The 22,226-nt window shown below is 37.2% G+C and overlaps 1 protein-coding gene across 1 annotated transcript in view; it reads left to right on the plus strand.

The window, feature by feature from the left end:
* Positions 1 to 22,226, plus strand: part of NGR-A12 (neuropeptide receptor A12) — an 81,570-nt gene that overhangs the window by 56,412 nt on the left and 2,932 nt on the right. Inside the window, exons 5-7 of the mRNA XM_089736718.1 lie at positions 678 to 775; positions 18,746 to 18,914; positions 20,950 to 21,065. Coding sequence (XP_089592844.1) covers positions 678 to 775; positions 18,746 to 18,914; positions 20,950 to 21,065 — 383 coding nt within the window. The remainder of the gene's footprint in view (positions 1 to 677; positions 776 to 18,745; positions 18,915 to 20,949; positions 21,066 to 22,226) is intronic.

The following is a 22,226-nucleotide window of genomic DNA, read 5'->3' on the forward strand; positions in this document are numbered from 1 at the left end:
GTTCGGAATTTGTATATATGCGCTTGATCTTGAAAATGTCGTAAGCGAGATTCAGTCATCTGTCAATTATCTTGCGTTGTATGATGGCTACCCGCCACACTGTCACTCACCTTAAGACACGAAGGAATGACTCAATAGTATTTTAATATTGTTGATCTAACACGCAAAACGCGCGAATGCTTCTCAGAAACACTTAGGTTTGTGGCAGCCAGTAGTAGGTATTTAATTAGGTTGAAAGCTTAACTGCTCGTCTGTGACATCAAGACCAAAAGTTGTCACGCGAAAAAGAAACAACACACCTATTGAAGCCCAAGATGACAGTCGTTTGGTAATGTTAACAGACAGTTGATTCTTCGTTAGCAATAAAAAAGTTATCCTGAAGCTAAGGCGAACTACAGACACGATAAAAGTATTGATAACTTGTTTATTCTAATTATTTATTTGAACTTAATTTATCATTTCAAGAGTTTAACGCTTATTTACGAACAAGCTTGATTTTATAATTCGGAAACAACATCAGAATAACAATAAATAAATCTATTCTCGAAAATAACAATACTTTTCTCTCATAAATTTGCCTAATTAAAATCGAGGTGAACAGAACAACTGGGGTCAATGAAAACATGTTAAGTTTTGACTTAACTGCCTCGTTCTAAAAGCCGAAATTCTTGTTGCAGGTTCCATAACCATAATGTCGTACGCGTGTATGGGACGGACTCTATGTTCGGTGCGACCGCCATTTGACATAGACGAGGGTAACGTCAGCATGCAACAGGTCAGTCAAACTTTATTACCTTTCTTTATTAAGAGAATACAGGAGCCCATGGGCATCATAACGTAAATACGGGGGACTATTTAACGACCGCCTCACTCTACAATCCGGGAGTACGATGACTTCAAAACAGAAATAATAGGATTGTACCTAATCATGCGTTCATCCACAGTGCGTCTCCAGAGATATGTTTGCCATGTACCATCCGGCTTTGGAATGAGCTCTCATCCAAGGTATTTCCCGAACACTATGACATATCCTTCTGCAAACGAGAGTGTGGAGAGTACTTAACGGTAGGCAGCGGCTTGGCTCTGCCCCTGGCATTGCTGCTGAAGTCCATGGGCGACGGTAACCACTCACCATCAAGTGAGCCGTATGCTCGTCTGCTTACAAGGACAATAAAAAAACGTAAATAAATGTAAATTTTACGGATTTGATTGTGCCATGGAAAATTTAATTTTATGCAACCAATATCACTCTTAACATGTTGAACGACACACGAAAAATCGAGTATTTTCATTCAGGCCACGGTGCCCACCGGTGAGCCTTACTGAACCGTTCGGGCCATGAGCCGATCACCCGTGAGCTGCGTGAGCGTTCCAACGTAAACGCTTCCTACAAGCCATAGATTGCAGCTATCAAACAAAACGCGTATGGAAGTGAGCCGCGTGGTCCTTTAGCCGAACCGAACACTTGGGTTTCCAAATCCAATAGAAAGTTTTAGTTTTTATCAAGATTCTTATCAAGCCTTGTAAAATATTGTTACGCCGGTAAGAGTAACGCCATCTATCGCCAACAAATATCGAAGGACCTAGAAGCACCTAGTACGCTCGAGAAGTACAACGCTATCTATTGACAGATAGCGGAAACTACGACCTGAGATGCGTGGAATATTCTCGATAATTCTAGGGATGAGGTATCGGCTATAAAAGCGTTGTAAGAATGGCACGCAGTCAATTAGTAATCGGAACTACTCGAAGCGAAACAGCGACCAAATCATCTGAAGCGAAGCGGACCAAGCAAATTGAGAGTTTTAAAGTGTTTAAGTGTTTTAAGTGTTGAATACAGTTTTTAAGTTGTACTTTGGTGAAATTTTATTTATCCCGAACCCCAACACGTAACAATATCTTAAAAACCATACGGTAAAAGTCGCTAATTTTTATCTTCGGTGCAAATTATCATATTTTATAAATCTATACTAATATTATAAAGAGGAAAGATTTGTTTGTTTTATTTGTTTCGAATAGGCTTCGAAACTACTGGACCGATTTGAAAAAATCTTTTTCCATTAGAAGCCGACATTGTCCCTGATGAACATAGGCTACTTTTTTTATTTTTTTATTTTGGTTTCATGTGTGTTTTAATGTTTCCGAAGCGAAGCGAGGGCGGGTCGCTAGTTTTATAATAAAAATGTTAAGTTGATAAAAATTACTGATTCCCTGATTTCGGTTTGGCCCGAATGGTATAGTACGCTAGGCCCACCTGTGGGCCGCAGGGCGTTCCACGTGATAAGTACCCTTTAGAAATTAAATTATTTCAAAGCAGTCTCTCTATAAATATAATAGCTTTAATTTATTTATTTATTTATTTATTTATTTATTTATTTATTTATTTATTTAATCAACAATGTTTCAACAGCACTTAACTAAACACAGGGTACAGAGGATGTTTTCACAAACATGAGCCAATTAAAGAAACACATTATGTTTCCAAAAAATGTTAACATGATTAATGAACACAGGTAGTCCAACTAGGTAAAGGTAAGGCAATTAAATAGGTAGATAAATTTTGTCGAATGATAACTTGCAGAATAAGTTTGAATCTGATTGTGTTGTGTCGATGTGTGTAAGTGCGTGTAAGTGCGTGTGAGTGCATAAAGTGGTTGGTTTACATGGACGCTCGAATTGAATATGAACGTTGATTGTTAATTGTAGAACACCCAAAATACTTTAAAGATTATAATTTTTCAAATTGTAAATATTTTAAAGATTCAAACAATAACAAACCTTTAGCTTAACTTAACTTAAGCTTATGTATGAACTGCAGTTTTGAACGTAGTTTTGGATGTTGTAAAGATATCAATATCTGAATAAAACTTATTGTAGGTCTTAGGTAATCTAATAGACATATCATTAGCCCCGTAGTTAGTGCGCTCTAACGGTATATGAAAAAGATGCGTGTGACGAGTTCTTTTACCAGGGGCATTCAAGTTGAGTATTCTATTTGACAGTTCAACACAATCTAGCTTTCCAGAACATATATCATGATATACAGCCATGTCTTGCATCTCACGTCTCTCAGCCAGAGTTATGAGGCTGTGTTTTTGGCATGGCTCAGTGTAGCCATCAATTTTTAATTTGCTTTTGAAATTCACATATTTGACAAATTTAATTTGGAGACGCTCAAGGGAATGCTCGTGCATCACGTATTGTGGATTCCAAACAGTACTGTAGTATTCGAGAATACTTCTGATATAAGCATAGTAAAGCACTTTTATGCAAGAAATGTCAGTGAAATCGCGCGTTACTCTTATTATGAAACCTAAGTTTTTGTAAGCCTTATTAACTATATATTCAAAGTGACTATTAAATGTAAGTTTTCAATCAAGATAAACCCCCAAATCTTTTACAGAATAAACTTTATTCAGACTTACGTTATTTAATTTAAAATTGTAATCAATCGGATTCTTACGTCTAGTGAATCGAATATGTGCACATTTTGCAACATTGACTGTGATACGGTTAGTTATGTAATATAGTGATAGTCTGTCTAGATCTTCCTGCAGTTTAATGCAATCCTCAATTGTATTAACCTTCATATAGATTTTAGTGTCATCGGCATATAATAAATGCTGAGCATGTCTAAAGCATAATCCGATGTCACTTATGTAAGCTATATAAAATAAAGGTCCGAGAAGGGAACCCTGCGGCACACCAGAAGGGATCGATACAAAATCCGAACGATTGCCACCAATAACCACCGCTTGTTTACGATTTAAAATATATGATTTTACCCACCGGTATAGATCCCCGTGTATACCAAGCTGTTGGAGTTTTTTCAGTATGATATGATCAACGCGGTCGAAGGCTTTCTCGAAATCTGTATATATCACATCAACCTGAGACTGAAAACCCATGCCTCTATGTACGTCGCTAACAAACAGGCTTAAATTTGACGTTGTCGATCTACCCTTTACGAAACCATGTTGTTCTTCTGGTATTCCTTTTATTATCATTGGGTAAACTTCATCGTAAACAACTCGCTCTAAGCATTTGGCAAAAACATTTAAAATCGATATTGGGCGGTAATTCTCTATTTTGCATTTAGTAGCTTTTTTGTGGAGAGGAACTATACTAGCCTCTTTCCATTTTGCAGGAAAAACTCCCTCAGAAACTGATCGGTTGAAGATAATGCACAGGGGGATGGACAGTGGCCCAGCACATTTTAGCACAAAAAATGGCGGAATTAGGTCGCCACCGGCGCCTTTTTTAATATCTACCTTTGAAAGCATCTTAAAAACTGTCTTTTGCGTGACTGAGAAAGTGCCTGCGAAGTTATTAGTCTACTCCGGTATATGCCTGACCCGCCACAGAACTAGAACAAGTTGGCCGAGCAAACATACTCTTAAAGTAACAATTAAAAGCTGCACAAATGTCGTCGCTACCCGTTAACTGCTTGTCGTCTAACGTCATTATACCTGGATATCCTGTATTACATTTACGTTTAGAGTTAACGTATGACCACAGCATTTTAGGGTTACATTTAATGGTTTTTTGGCAGTGTGCTAAATATTTAAAATAACAGGCATTTTGCATCACCTTCATTCTCCCTCTGAGCATTGAAAACGTATCGTAATCCAATGGATTCTTATAACGTTTCCACCGCCGATGAGCTTTCTGTTTTTCTCTAAGCAAGTTAATGAGGGCACGATCATACCACACAGGGTATGCATCGTTAATGCTTGTATCTACAACTGGTATAAATTGGTCAATTATGCGATACAAAATAGAGTAAAAAACGTCAACAGCCTCATCAACTGTGCCTGATGCCATTAAGCTAGCCCAGTCAACCATACGTATCTCATCTGTAATGACTTCGTAATCTGCTTTTCTAAACATATATTTCTTTCTAGAGCACTTTTGCAAGGGTTTAACTTGTATGTCAGTCGCCTTAATAACTAGAATGGTGTGTTGTATATCCTCCATAACCAATGGAAATGCCGATTTAGCAACCTCCACATTAAAATTATAAAAGAAAAGATCCAAAGTATTACTCGCGTTATTTAGATAAGTATTGTATTTTATTTTTATTTTTATTTTGTATTGATGCAGACCAAGGAAGTAGAACTGGTTTACTAAATCAATTCCAGCATTCTGCAATTCAATGGAACCCTTTCTCAAATGTGTCGGCCCAGAAGGTCCCCATTCAATATTAAACAAATTAAAATCCCCAGCCAATACGAACAAATCGTCCCTTAGCGACACGGCAACATCAGACACCAATTGTCGGCAGCTATTTATACGAGAAGGCAACGCTCGGTCTGGCGCCATGTAAGCCAGCGCTATATGCAAGCTATGCTCCGAGCCTATTGTTCGCCCGTCCACCGTAACCCACAAGCACTCGATATGATCGCGCTGCCATTCCGTACGCGCTCGTGCATTCACTCGACGGGAGCACAGCATCATAACACCATCTCCGTTCGACCCACGGTCGCGACGAAATACCTCATACCTACCGTCCGATAACTCAGAATTCAAAACACTGTCATTAAGCCAAGTTTCTGTGATCAAAATGATATCGTGATCCGAGTTTAGAATGTTATTGTAGAAATCTATTGTTTTTGATCTTAGGCCTCGAATATTTTGATACAAAAAACTTAATTTATCAACAATATTGCACGCGCCTTTTTCTACGTTTAAATTCAGTACTTGTATACAGCAGTGATATGATATATTTGTATTTATTTTTGGTAATTTCCGGGACTTTATATTTAAAAATAGTATTATTAAAAATAAGATAACAAGCAATCAAATTGTCGAGGACTAAAAATGTTATTTTACCGCGATAACCACTATAATTCAAAACGAGCGCAGGGGTGTTTAAGTAAAGTGTAGATGATTGTGTGTATGAATGTAATGTTGTGGTAAGTAGATACTGTTGTTATCAAGCGACAAATAAAAATCATTAGAATTAAAATTAATTTTGGAAGAATTGACAATGAGTGCAATTATATATTTTGTTATTAGAACAGAATGAACTACAGTCAAAATCTGTTATAACGACATCGAAGGGACTGCTCATATTCAGTCGTAAAAACCGATAGTCGTAACAACCGGTGATGTTTAATGTGTATCGTGCAAGTACAAACAAATCGATAGGGAATTATTGGAAAAATATATTTACATAATACGCGATTTTTCTTCAATATTAATTTGTTTTCTTTTTCTTTGCGACATTTTGAAAGTTTCACGAATGACTCCACAAAGTTTTGGTGCGTCTTGTGTATAGATAAGTAACAAACTAACTGAAGAGATATGAAGAAGCGGGCTTTGACTACCGCATGCACGTGTTTTGTTTCTAAGAATTAGAAAAGACCCTACACTAAACTAAATCCTATTGTTTTCTTTCCTGATTTTAAAAGCCATTGAAGACAAATGTGGATACCTATTCAAATTGTTTACAATACAGCTTAGCCAGTCGTTCTAACAGATCTAATTCTCCGAAATATTAGTTAAATGTGGTCGTTTTATGAGGTATGTCGTTATTACCAATGTCGTAGAAAGCAATATTTTTAATAAGGCGGTCATATGACATTCAGCCGGGACCTTTGTTCTTGGTTATTATAACCGGCACGTTGTATTAAACGATGTCGCAGTAAACGGTTTTGACTGTATTACAATATTTTTTTCAAATCTTCCTCGCAGGATATTAGAATGTACGGTGCGTTTTCTGCTTTTACGGCAGTTTTTTGTCCAAACAAATTTATAACCGAAATCTTTAGCTTTTGCCTTGCAATTTTTTAATAATTGCTTGTTATGTACAGACAAATGCTCATTTACGTAAATCTTACTTAACTCACCCTGCATTCCAATATCCTTCGAGGTTAAACCATGACATTTCCGAGCGGCTGACAAAACCTCATCCTTCTTTGAACGACTATGGAATCTGATTATTAAATTACGAGGTGCTCCTTTTACTGATCTCTTCGCTTGAATACGATGGACGAAGTCCAGCTCCTGTTGGCAAATTTTTATGTTGAGCTGCTTCGCGATACCATTTATAATAGTTGGCAGTGATTCACCAGCACTCTCAGGAACCCCCACCACTTCGACATTCTGAAGCCTGGACCATTGTTCTTGCTTTAGGGATGCTTCTTCCATAGCATTTAGTTTAGACTGTAGTGATTTCAGTTGTATGGTAAGATTGGTGTTCTCTGACTGCATTTTTTTGATGGTGACTGTGTTTTTGGCGGCGGAACTTTTGACGATGTCGTATAAGTTACCTTTATAAGTTTTCACAGAGTTTTCAAGCTCGGCAAACTTTTTTTCGATTGCCCTGGTGACCGATGTAGTGACCTCTGTTAAAAAAACAGGTAGGGCTTGCTGGATTGCAAGTTGAACTTCTGCGTTTATAGTGGCAACCACATCACTCGAACTTTCTTCGTTACCGCATTCTGGAAGCCGATTCCTGGGGTATATATTGACGAACTCGGTACTGCTACCAGCAGCGTCTTTTACAGGCGTATTAGTGTTGTCACCGCGACGTTTTTGTTTAGATTTGCACTCAGGGCAAACCCAGGTTGGCTCACCTTTTTTAAGGCCAATACAAGACAAATGATATTGGAGCTTGCATGTTGATCTAGAACACGCAACTGAGGTTTCCTTCGCTTTCAACTCACTTGCACAGGCACTGCACTTAGCCATAGTTTGAGGATACGAATTTTTGAGAATATTCTACGAAATGCAGATTTATTGGCGAAACTGTTATCTCCACTTGAGAAACATACACTTATAATGGAAATTATTATAAATTTATATCGATGTAATGAAAATTTATATTTTAAACGCAAAATTAATCGGAGCCAATGTAATGAAATGTAACTGTTGCAACTACCCGCGATAGATGCCCGTTGCTATTAACTTTTATCAGCGTACGTCTGTAATTTGCCTCAGATTTCCCTTCAAAGCTAGTTCAGCTCTTTGAAAGGTTAAACGATGATCTCGAATAACTAAATGGAATTACATAGTAGGTATTTACTGCCCACATCAACCTTTTTTTTCTTGCTTATTTGGGTGGATGAGCTCACCTGGTGTTAAGTGGTTACTCTAGCCCATAGACATCTACAACGTACATGCGCTACCCACAACGTAAATACGCCAACCACCTTGAGATATAAGTTCTAAGGTCTCAGTATATTTACAACGGCTGCCCCACCCTTCAAACCGAAACGCATTACAGCTTCACGGTAGAAATAGGCAGGGTGGTGGTACCTACCCGCACGGACTCACAAGAGGTCCTACCACCAGTAATTACGCAAATTATAATTTTGCGGGTTTGACTTGAAAGGTGAAGGAATAACATCGTGTAATAACACGATGTTATTCCTTCGCCGTGGAAGTCAATCGTGACATTTGTTAAGTACGTATTTCATTAGAAAAATTGAACCCGCATGCGGAATTCGAACACCGTTGCATCGCTAGATACGAATACACTGGACGCCTTATCCTTTAGACCACGACGACTTCAAAATTTTCTGTCTTTTCTGTTCATATTGAGTTGCATTACCGATACAAATCAAAACAAAAAATACCGTAAACAAAAAGTAACGTTTTGAAATCACAAATATATAGGTAATTATTTTTACACTTCAGACACGTGTTTTGACCGTTTCTCCTATACTACGATGAAAGCTGCGACAACAAGCTTTCTTGGCTCTGAACGATGAATATCTGGCTATTTATGTAAATATGAACCAAGGAATTTATTATTATTTTTTATTTATTTATTTATTTATGTACACACAGAAAAGAGGACATAATACAGAGTAATAGAAAAATTATGTACAAAGGCACTGCTTATTTCTTTAAGAAATCTCTTCCAGCAGACCTGCGAGAGGATAATGAGAATAATAATAAAAAGTGATGAGTGTGTGTAGAACAAATAACACATAACTAAAATAACAAATACAACATGAGAATTATAGTAATGCACATACACATAGCAAATATTGTTAAACTTGAATACAAAATATTATAAGTAGCACAGTAACACTCGTATATACGAAGAGTATAGAACCATGATCATTCGGTTGACGAGAGATAAAATTGTTTGACCTTGTATTTAAAAACAGAAACAGACTTGCAAACTCGGATGTCAGCCGGCAACGAATTCCACAGTCTGACCGCGTGCACAGTAAAGGAGTGAGAATAGAAATTAGTTTTGTGGGAAGGGAATAACAAAACAGAACGTTGGTTGGACCTGCAGGGAGCATCAGGAGAACGAATGAAAGAGAATCGCTCACGTAAATATAAGGGAGAAGTGGGCATATGTAGGATATTGAATAGGAGACATAATATTCGAGTATTCCTACGAAGGCGTATAGGGAGCCATCTAAGTTCTTTGCGAAAATGAGAAACATGATCGAATTTTCTGAGATTGTATATAAAACGGATACATAGATTTTGCATCCTCTCAAGCTTGTTTGAGAGCTCCTCAGTGGCATCCAAGTAGCAGGCATCGGCGTAATCGATTATGGGTAGAATGAGAGCTTGGACAAGAGATATTTTTGTATGCTGAGGTAAGAAGCCCTGCAGACATCTCAACGAGTGCAAGGCGAAGTGCACCTTCCTACTAATCTCAGCAACGTGAGAACTCCACGAAAGATGTCGATCTACAATAACACCCAGGTTTTTAACTGAGTCGGTTAGCGTTATTTGAGTCCCATCCAAATAAATTGGGGGGAGTATAGGATCGCTGAGTCTACTGCGCAATTGTTTACCCTCTATAATGCTAGCCTGTGATTTTCCCGGATTAATGTGCAGACCGTAGGCTTTTGCCCATTCACTGATAGACTTCAGATCACTGTTCATCGCAGCAATAGCCGATTCAACGTCAAGCTCCGAGAAGTAGGAGATATAGCTGGAGATCGTCTGCGTAGAGGTGGAATTTAGAAGATATAAACCTAGTGACAGAGTTTATAAACACAGAAAACAGAAGAGGAGAAAGAACACCACCTTGGGGAACGCCCGCACTGACGTTCTGCCAATCCGAGAAAGTCTCGTCAAGACGGACACATTGCGAGCGCCCCCGAAGATAACTATCAAACCAGTTAATAGCAGACGAGGAGATATTGTTTGATTTGAGTATTTCGAGCAGAACATCGAAGTGAACAGAGTTAAAAGCGCTGCTGAAATCTAACAACACTAATAAAGTTAGTTGTTTGTTTTCCATGGCCCAGCGAATGTCATCGGTCACTTTTAGAAGAGCTGTAGCCGTGCTGTGGCCCTTGCGAAAACCAGATTGGAAGGAGCTAAGAAGATTGTGGGAGAGGAGAAAAGACGACAACTGACGGTGGACAATGTGCTCAAGGACTTTGGAAAGAAAAGGAAGTATAGATATAGGACGGAACTGAGATGGCAAAATAGGATTGGGGCTTTTTGGGATAGGAACAACGTAGGCTTGTTTCCAAGAATCAGGAAAGTTGCTAGAGGTAAAGGAAAAGTTGAAAATATGGGTAAGTATAGGTGCTACCGTTGGAAGGATTAGGGCAATCATTTTAGAGCATACGTTATCAATTCCAACAGCCGTGGATGAGATGGAGAAAAAGGAATTACGGACATCAGCAACCGAGACTGGACTTAAGTCAAAAATAGGGATCCGGGGTACGGATAGACTTGAAATCTTAAGCAACGTGGCCGTCTTTGACGAATCACTAAGTGACACAGGAGGGAGAGAAAAATGCTTATTGAGGGCGCACAAGTCAGTATCCTTGACGGAAGAGACGGGAGTTTTGCCAATGCCGACAGATTTAAGGAATCTCCAAGTATGAGCAGGGCTGCGATTTTCTAGTGGTTTGTGAAAGTAAAGTCTTTAAGCATCTCTGCACAAACGGTTGCTCCGGTTGCGCAGTGCTTTGTACATAGCCAGGCTGTGTTCAGTGGGGCAACGTTTGTATCTTCTTTTGGCTTTGTCCCTGCGAGCCATTAGAGTTTTAATATCCGGCGTTAACCACGGTGCAGGTTTATGTTTAATTCGTACTCGACGGACGGGGGCATGCTGATCAAACAAACTGATTACCTTATAATTAAAAGAATTGACCATGTCGTTAATGTTATGGTGTTCAAGAATACACGACCAGTCGGTATTATTTACATCCCGTTGCAACGCTCCCAGATCAATACGCTTGTAATTGCGAAGTAGGAGAAATTGTGAATTACGTTTAGGGGGTCGAACACGATAGGAGAGATAAATCAAGTCATGATAAGAAAAGGAAGCGGAGAGTTGACCATGAGTGATAACATTGTCAGGAGAAGATACTATCATGAGATCAAGTAAAGAAGGAGTACAATTAGGAGAAAAATGAGTAGCAGAAGATGGTAATACCTGAAGGTTAAAAGAAGACAGTAAAGATAGAAGTTGACGAGATCGGTAGTTGTTTTTGATGAGGCAAGTGTTGAAGTCTCCCATAATGATTACATGATTGTAGTTTAAGCAGAGTTAGAGCAAGACAGAATCAAGAGAATTGAAATAATCAATATAGAGGTTTATTTTAATAGGCCTCGAAAATTTTAACTTTGAAACCAACAAATTTATTCACAATAAGATATTCCCTGTAATTTGAAATTTCAAAGATCAAATTCTCGTGACCTTACACACACGTCTTATCAAACTTGGGTTAAACTTTAACAGCTCCTTCGATTGTGGTTCCACGGGAGCTTACTTCTGAGATACGCCCATGCAATTTGATTCTAATAACAAAGTTGTTATATAATACAATCTCGTGAAAGCTCATGGAAAGCTTGTTGTTGAATTAGGCAAAATAAAGAGACTGTAATAATCGATTGGAATTTTTCCACTCAATTTGAAAGGTAGTTAATCTCTAGAATGAGAATTTAATTGGGCCTTTTTAATCTTAGTGGTCAACGAAGTTACTTATAGACATCAGCTCTTCAAGCGAAACGAAAGATATATGCAAATTTGAAACGTGGGATTTTAGTAAACAGTCTCATTGTCGATTGTCCTAACCAGCGAAAAATCCATTCCAGAATCTTGAGCAGTGGTCTTAAGTCTGTCAAATACATAACTGTATGGAAATCATGGTTTTCTACTCTCAAAGGAGAACCCTTGCAATTTAGTATGTACATACGTGCTATACTTTAATGATGTGTCGGTTGTTACTTTTATTTCCCCGGAATATTAGGTAACAGTCTTAACTGGCTGAAATTCCCGGATTTGCATATGAATACGTCGGTAATTCTATTAAAGTATATTAATATAATGGCAAATTTATTATTCTCGTTATTCCTAAAAGTAAAAGGTTACTTTAGGCATTTATTCAAATTCAGAACTTTTATAGGGTTTTTTCAGTACGTGTGGTGTAATTTGAGCGGTCATGTATATCACTTACCTATCATATTAACTATCTATTTCATCTGCCCATATTCTTATCTGCGACTAGCTGTACCCGTCCGCTTTGCTGGTAATTTAAAATTAATATTCTTATTTCTCATTCCCCCAAAGATTCTCATCATTAACGCCCTCGCAACCGGTGTAGGGAGTCCAACATTCATATAAATATTAGCCTATCCATTAAGTACATGTATTTTCTACATGGATACCAAGTTTCAAGTTAATCGGATGCATGGTTCAGTAGTTATAACGCGTAAAAATCACTGTAGATTTATATATTAGTATAGATTAGGAATAAAAACTACAAAGACGGATAGAGGATTGATAGTATACGTTCATAAATCTCCTAACAATTAACCGGAAAGATAGTTAACCGAAGATCATTCGGCCTAGATATTATTATTATTTTTTTTGGTCAGGAGGAAATCGCCGGACTTCCGCCCTCCACTGGGGATGGAGGGCGGGGCATGTCAGAGTCGAACTGACTAAAACCTCCTGTCGCTCAACAACCAACGTCCAAACCTCGCATGAGACAGAACTCATGACAAGGCAAAGGGGGGAAAGTGAAGCGTTTAGTGCGAAGCACATTTCTCCCATCACCCTCTCCCTGGGGACGCCGGACTGGCGGTCGTCGGCGCCACGACCACCAGCCCTCTCGGTCGGCAGACTGTCTGAAGCCCGCCTAGATGGCGCCGGTTAGAGTGGGTTACCCTACGGAATACCCCGCTGGGCCAGAACCAGCGTGGGTCGAGGATAGCCGGCCTTCCATCACCGCCCAATTTTTACGCACATATAACAGTCATTATCTTACCTTCGCGATGTGTGTATATGTGACTGTTTTTATGTCCAATGTTCAAAAGCAGCTGCTCAAAGCTTTGATCTCACAGTTTTGTTTGTTTATAAACAATGTGCTCTTTTTCACTTGTTTACGAATCTTTTTGAAGATCGCACTTGGAAATGCGAATGAGGCCACTGTTTTTATTACAATGGCTACATTTCGCGTGCTATTTCGAGTTAGTGAAATAATAAAAATACAAGGAAGAAATAGCTAAGTGTCCTTTTCTCCCCTGTTTGTCAACCGTTTTTGATCTATCGAATTCCGATCACTAGTATCTAGATCAATAAAGTTAATGTTTTACTGCAACACATTTAGTACAATAGAATTGTGAGATACTACTGATTTAAATCTGGTCAGCAGATGAGAATAATAATATAAAATATAGCTATAATTATTTTGTCGGTCAATAACCAAGAAGTTATGGAGTGCCGGTAACATTTCGTACCAACTCAAGTTTCAGTCCATACCGAAATGAGATAATGAAAATCACACCGAGGTTTCCAATATCAAATATATTTAAGTAAGGTACTCGCAAATATCGTTAGAAGGATAGGAAAGTCCTGATCGAAAACAGCTTTGTTATTTATTACCGTGCATGACGTTCATGAACACGTGTCAGCTGCGTATTTGTCGGACTACTTTTGGTGCTGGCGTGAGCTCTGAAGCATTGTTTGAGATCCCATCTTCTCGTTATCATCACACCGCCCGCCACCAGAACAGAGCTTATCCCACAGTACGTTTCCATATATCTTTTCTGCCACGTACCATGTGGCTTTGGAATGAACTTCCCTTCACGGTGTTTCCTGGGCGCTATGACATGTCAATCTTCAAATGAGATTTGTGGAGAGCACTCAATAGTAAGCAGCGACTTGGCAGTGCGCCTGACATTCAAGGTCTATGAGTTTCAGTAGCTACTCACCATCAGGGGTCGTAAACTCGTTAGACTACAAACGAGAAAAAAACCTTAAAAAGTGGTACCTGTTATACCTGAGCGAACAATCGGTTCGTTCTTTGTCGTATTTTTCATATATGCCTTTTCAGGCATTGAAAAATTACCACTGCGAGTGAACGATCGTGTTTTTCTTTTGTTTCTTTTCGAGGCACACCTGTCAAGTCTCTCTGATAGTCTATATCTAGTAATTGTAAGTCGTATGTCTTGTCAAAGAGGTTGCACACCACGACACTGAGGGCTTCCAGTGCCGGCATAATGGCTTCGCTAGATAAGGGTACACCGGGCGTCTATAGTTCAGGCCACTACGAGTTGTTGAAAGATGAAACCCCAAAAACGATCCAAAATATATTAATATGACTATGACGATCAATATCATTCTTAAGTCACGATTGCTTCAAGACAGTTTTTAATTATTACTTTCATCAATAATACCTCATTATCAAGTTGGTTATCATTAATATTACAAAATTTAATTACCCCGTTGCAAAATTCTCTTGAGAGACTTATCTTTTTAGCATAAACAACAAAGATAATTTTGTATTTATTATACATAATTACTGTCAAAATTTACCAGTATTATTTTTGACTTGTGACGTGGCTGTTGAAACCTTTTAATGAAATCATAATCAAGTTATTTTTAAACGTGATACTTGATTATTATTCAATTATTGTGAAACTTGGTAATTTATTAAAATTTAGCCTCTGAAGATATAAGTTGGATGATGAAATCCATTACTATCTATCTACTAGGAAATTCATCTGATTTACCTTACTTTATACGTAAAACATATTATTATCTATATTTTAATACGTGAAACAAAAACTTTGTATCCCTTTTTACGAAAAGTGCCCGGACGGAGGAGTATGAAATTTCCCACACTTATAGAGAATATAGAGAAGAGAAGAAGTGCACAATGCTAATATTTTTTTAAAAATTATGCATTAAAAATACATTAATTCAATAAAGAAAACATTACACACACTGCCGTGTATTTGACACAACACATACGTATAAATATACTCTTTGTAAGTTGTCAATTGTGAAACTTTTGTTATTCTTTAAAGTCCGTGGTCAAATTGAGAATAGATTAATATTGTTTATCTTTAATACTATTTGTCTATAGTGTAGTCTCTCAAATATTAAGTGTATAATCTACGGTACAGTCTTGGCGAAATCTGTGATTATAGAAATATAGTAGTGTTTGACAATAGAACCAATAGGAATGATCAAACTAATAATTTTTAATAATTTAAAACTTAACTTTATTATATTTATTATAATAATTTAAAAATTAAATTATTAAATAATTTAAAAAACTAATAATTTAATTATAGTCGAATTTCGACTACTGCGGGGACCCCTAGTTATTATAAATTTATATTTTTGTTGGTTTAGTATATTTTTATTTGTCGTATAGATTATCTTATTTTGTACTACATAATATTATATATGAACACTACTTATTTCAATATATCTTTTATTTGTTTGGTTAACCACCACATGCTCTTGGACATCACTATCTTTAGGGCGATTGGCGAGGTGCTGTATTTGAACCACAAGAAAACTCCTTTTTCTATGGCTATTCGTTAATCTGATTCCCGTTTCTGATTGCAACGGAATTGATGAGTTACCTCGGTACCGTCGTCACATTACGTTGTTGATAAACTGTCGCATTACCTAGTTAGTCCAGCTATAAGTTCAGTTACAAATGAAAATGCATTTTTTAAATGTAGTATTGTAGTATTATTGTTAAAATGTGTACCTACATATTTGTTAAAGTCAGACAAAAAATTAAAAAATATCCTATTCGAAATGGCCACTTTTGGCTTTTATACAGGCCTTTAATCGGTTTGGCCACGAATCAATGGCTTTACGTAGTGTTTTCAAGGAAAATTTCGCCACTGCTTGCTCTGAAGATTTTTTATGAGACCCAATGTCGCCGTGTCGTTTAGAGCAAGCCATGTCCTCTAAAATGACCATAATTCGAACTCTAAAGGGTTGAGGTGTGGGCTATATGAGAGCCAGTCTTCAGCTTTATACAATCCAGAACGTTGGTTTCAAGGCAGGCTAGGGTAGTTCGTACCTTGTGACCAGGTGCAGAGTCCTGCTGGAAACTCCACGGTATGTTTTTAAAAAGCGTATTGCTGAGAGGTTTCACAACATGGACCAAGACTGTATCTTGATACACTTTGTCGGAAGTTTTCACTCAGTTTTCACAAAAGTAGTTTTGTGACTCCTTGGCAAGACACGCCCTATCAAACCATCGCTGACACAGGATGATGATCACGTTATACTTTTCCGACCACTTGAGCAGCTTCTTTAGAACTGTGAGCGTACACTTTATCATTTCGCTTATTGTAGTGTTCTTCAATTGTGAAATTTTTTTTATCGGTCATGAGGATATTTCTAGGCCTTTCACCTGTGTATCGCGGCAGAAAGCGTTTAGATCGATTCACTCTCTTTAATTGTAAAATTTGATTTAGGGCATGTCCTGTATATCGACGATAAGCATCGAGCTTCAGGTATTGTATAATAATACGCGATAGAGTCCTAACGGGAATATTCAATCCTAGCGATAAGACTTTTGCTTCCTAATGGGGTTTCGACGAAATCTGGCTTTAGTAGGATTAACAGCCTTTGTAGTTCTAACAGAACGTGGCCACCCCGAACTTTTCTGGTCTTCGACAGACAAAGTGTTGTTGTATCTGTTGATAATACGATATACGAATATACGGCTGTGATACCAATCTTTTGAAGTGTCTGAAATATGACCATCCATTTTGTACAAGGGGATCACTGCAATCCTATTTTTGGGGTCCCACATGAAATGTTTGGTTTTTCTCCTAAAAATGTTTGAAGTTCCCCAAGAATTTTTCATTATTGTTAAAATATCATCGAGATTTTTTTCCTTTTATGTGAAACGTGTTCCTGAAGAAATAGCAGCAGTAACTCGTTCCGGCTTCAAGAGTGTGAAACTTCGAATTCATGTCTCAAAGTATATGACGGAATTCACGTTGTGAAGTCTATCCACAAACATCTTAGTGATTATTGAGTTCCGTTAGAAGACGACACTTGTTACTGATACAATAATAGCATAAATACAGAACAACAACATCAAATCGTTAGCAATTCTCCCTAATAACATTCATTCCTTTTGACAGATTTAGCGATCGCGTTTGGCATTTCTTTTCTTCACTTACACGTGGGCGAGAACCTTTGACCCGACGTTGTTTATCTAGGTACTGTTATTTCATGCTGATAACGCGTGTGGGAAACGGTTCAGCAGAAAAAAACACAAATATACAATTTGACTAATGAATATTAAATTTAATGTCATTCTTAGAGTTTTTTTTCTCTCCAAAAAAAGGATTGTGTGGTTTTATGAAACCACGGTAAAAGTGAAACTTTTTTTTCACATTATAGACATTTAACTCTGATAAAAACAAACAAAATAGCGTGGAGCACTGGCACAAATGAGTAATATTCTATACACTACACTTAGCCTTGGCTTCTCTGACGAGCGCCTTTCACTTTATCTTTACTCCGCGGCCGACCGTCACGCGACATGCAACACACAGACGAAAAAATTTGAGACGATGTAATTTATGTTTCATAAAATTGCAACGCTGAATAATATTTCAAAAATAATGGTGTCGGTTGTTCTAAGCTTAGTCGCAGACGGGACAGAGCGCAACGATAGCGTTTGTAAAATAATTATACAGTTATAAGTCAAGGTGAATATTGTTTGAATGAATGAGTCTCAATATTATTAAAATACCACTGAATTTACAAGGCATAACTGGTTGCGGGAATTGTTAAGTTAAATAACTCTAAGCATACGTAATATAAATTATATCAGGGCTCTGTTTGCCTCAATAGCACCACGTTACCACATAACGGCTGACATTAAAAACAAAAGTTATTTTTAAAGACGTCGGTGGATTTCAAGAACGTTCCTATTTTGTTAACAGACGATAAAACATATTTTAAAGTTTGCCTTATCAGAGGTTTTCATATAGGTAGGCAGCGGCTTGGCTCTGCGCCTGGCAGTGCTGATGTCCATGGGTGACGGTAACCACTCACCATCAGGTGGGCCGTATGCTCGTTTGCCTACAATGGCAATAAAAAAAATCAGCACACACATCTATACTTATATATAAATCTACAGTGGTTTTTACGGTGGTTCCGTTATAACTACTGAACCATGCATCCGAATGACTTGAAACTTGGTATCCATGTAGAAAATACATGTACTTAATGGATAGGCTAATATTTATATGAGTGTTGGACTCCCTAATAATAATGACAATAAATAATAATGTTAATTTTAAATGCCCAGCGAAGCGGGCGAGTACGGCTAGTATATTATTATGAAAATTTTAGACTCCAAGACAAGACAAGAAGACAAGAAGTCTAAAATTTTCATAAACCGAAAAATGTCTTATTTATTTCACACATGAACTGTTCTGGTACCGCTGTATGTGTTATCCGCTGGTGTCTGTATACTTATAATATTATACCTTCGTAGATTCTTAAAGCAAAATCATGTCCCAGGGTCTACGGCTGATGAAGGAGAGGAAGCGCGTCGCTTGGATTCTTCTTCTCCTAGCGGTTCTATTCGCTCTCTGTTGGATGCCGTATAACATCATGCAGCTTCTCCTGGACGTCAGTGTTGTCAACGCGAAAGACTTAAGCGCTTATTTACCGTATGCTTTATTCTTGGGTGAGTATAGCTTTCACTAGATTAAATTCTTGAGCTTGGTGTTAGATGTGCAGTAAAAGCTTGCGCAGTAAGGTGATGGAAAAATATTGTTTTTTATTATTATTTGAAAATAGATTATTTGTTTTTGTGTTCTGCATTCATAGCAATTACATTTCCGAGTAGATTGATACGGTGAGCTCTTAAATGCACAAATTGTTAAATGGATTAAGCCCGCAGTTAAGGATTAAGTAATAGTTTAAAACCAAACAAGTGTATTTATTTTATAATAATAAATTGTATTATATTTTGAAGATTTCTATTATGGTTTTTATTTTAGAATATCAAAGATCTAAAACTACAAGAATAATAAGGTTTATCTCCGTATTATACGAGAATATTCAGACCCTTGGTCCAGTCGTGTTCATAAACTAATATTGCGAATAATGTCCGCCCCAACCAGCAGACTGGAACATATATTATGTAGTACTATTTTAGGACGTTTAAAAATTTGTGATTGACTCAATAAGGACGAACGACGCGTGAAATGACCACGGTAAAGTGACATGGAATACAATATTTATGAAATGAACAAACTTTTTGTTATTCTCACTGTTTCCATTCTCACAGTATTTAGAAAGTGACAATGACATGTTTCCACATGAGTTAGCAATTAAGGATTCTGTATTTATAGCCATTTAAGGTTGTTTTTGGTGTACGTTCTCTCTGATATGTATGCTATTTGTTCATACACCGTTGAATAAAAGTCATATCGAACTCGCGAAATTGACTGATTGTATGACGATTGTTGCCATTCTTATACTGGTGTGAATCAGTTATTGAGTCCTGTTAATTTTAACTTTAGTTTTCGAGAGTTTTAATATTTATTCGGACATTTAAAATTCAAGAACCTTTTTTCGTTTACAACTAGTTTGATTTAATTATTTTTATCTTATTGAAATTAGCCAAATGAATACTAATATTAAAGTGATAAGTCGTGTGTGGTGTATCGTTGATTACCTAAGTAATTATTGATGCTAAAATGTAATTTTGATTATTTTCATTTATTGCTTATTTATAATTTTATGAGCTTTGAAATATTATCTCAGAGATATGCAAATAATTTGTAATAAACAGGTATTACTAAAATCATATTATATTGCTATACAGTTAATGGTACTGTTTGCTTTACATCTGTATTTTATTAAAAGTTTCACTTTATCTTTTCGTTTTTTATCTTTTATGTGTAATATGCCCGCTTTTGTACTAAACAGACCTAATGAACAAGTGGCCTAATAAGCTTCATTGTTGAATAAATAATTTTAATAAACCTTGTCTGAGATTTTACAGTAGACGAACTCAATTACCAAATGGTTACTATATTTTATAATACCACGAGCTTTTTTTTTATTGCATAAATGGGTGGCCCACTCACAGCCCACCTGGTGTTGATGGGTTACCGAAGACATTTACAACGTAAATGCCGCTACCCATCTTGAGATGTGAGTTCTAAGGTCTCAGTATAGTTACAACGGCTGCCCCACCCTTCAAACCGAAACGCTTCATGGATGAAATAGGCAGGGTGGTGGTACCTACCCCTGCGGACTCACAAGAGGTCCTACCACCAGTAACAGTTGTCTGTCTGTCATAAACCGTAATTAGTCAGTCTATTATTAAGCGTGCGACTACTATAAGCAGTACGCACATTTCTTGCTAAGCGTCCTTACCTGATATCGGGAAACTGACACGATATTTTAGACAACAGATACTATAATATTAAAATCATAAATAAAACCCACAGATTAAGATCGTGGTCAAATTCCATTGCAACCGAAGTTACTAGTCCACAATAGGCCGGTGGCGGTACCGATCATGTCTGAAATAATCGATGTTCACGGATGAATACTATGTAGTATTAGCTTTGGCATTAGACGCTTACAGCTCCTGGCGGAGCTTTAGCACGCCCATCTGTCCTAGCGAAACTGGAAAGGCCTCAAGGCCACCAGTAATCTTTCAAACATAAAAAAAAAAACAATATAGTATATTATTTTGTCCACAGGTCACGCGAATTCGGCCATAAACCCCATCGTGTATTGTTTCATGACGAGGAAATTCCAGAGATCGGTTAAGAAGTTGCTGTGCGGGAGACCGTTGTGTCAGCAGGCCAAGTTTACGGTAAATTTCTTCGGTTTAGCGAGTTGCGACCATAACCCAACTGTTTTACGGCTTAATCTCGCCCTTCCTATTAAACTATTGTTGTATTTAGTGTATTTGTATGGCCTCAAACACCAAATCAAATTTAATACTTGATTGATATTTGCTTGCTTGGTAACTTCAATAAAACTAATGTCACTTTATTTGATCAATAAAATCTCGTTTAATAGTAAGCTGTGAAATCTTTGAAAAGACGAAAATCGTTTATGAAAATAATAAACGCCTATATTATATCGTAAACGTGCTTCAAATCAAATACACGTTTGGTTTTGTTGCTAAGATAATCTTACAGATCACTGAACGTTAAAAATGCTCACGGATGCTCATGGTTGCACTCGTTCAAGCCTGTCCTAATATGTGGTACGGTTGTATGCATTTAATCTGTTTTCTTCTGTCTTCTTCTTCTGGTAGGCAGCGGCTTGGCTCTGCCCCTGGCATTGCTGACGTCCATGAGCGACGGTGTTTACTTACATTCAGGTGGGCCGTATGCTCGTCTGCCTACAAAGGCAATAAAAAAAAATATTTAGTTATTTGAAGATGTTTTAAGGAAATACAAAGAATTTTTACAAAAAAATAATCCCGACAGCATAAAAATGTTTATCCTGAATCTTAATAGCATCGTTAATGGCTTTATCGGCGGAAAACAAAAACACTTATATTAAAATTTAATATTGTAATTCTTCGAATAAAAATAAAAATATTACGCATTAGCTATCAAACGGTAAAACGATCTTATATTCATGTTATTGTTTGAAGTCTGTAAAAAACTGGTACAATACAATGATTGTTGATCTATCTATCAACGGTCTTCCATTGATAAAATAATCAAAGACATTAGTTTTCACATGAACATAATATAGCTCACTATTTCATCCCACTTATTGTTTACAAGCTAACTTTTAATTATCTGATACATTTATTAACAGGTTAAAGCGGGTAAACAAAGTAAAGCCTACACATGAACTAACAAATAAGTAATCAATTATTTCACTTTTAATTTCGGCCGGCTTATATTAATTACTTGATGAATTGATTTTGCCGAGTAATTGAAAGTTCTACCCTCAGTTTTATTACATTAAATAACTTAAATTATATGACGGTGCCTTTGTAAAATGGACCACA

The sequence above is a fragment of the Bombyx mandarina genome, chromosome 22 (genome assembly GCF_030267445.1).
Source record: "Bombyx mandarina strain Sakado chromosome 22, ASM3026744v2".
NCBI classification, from domain to species: domain Eukaryota; kingdom Metazoa; phylum Arthropoda; class Insecta; order Lepidoptera; family Bombycidae; genus Bombyx; species Bombyx mandarina.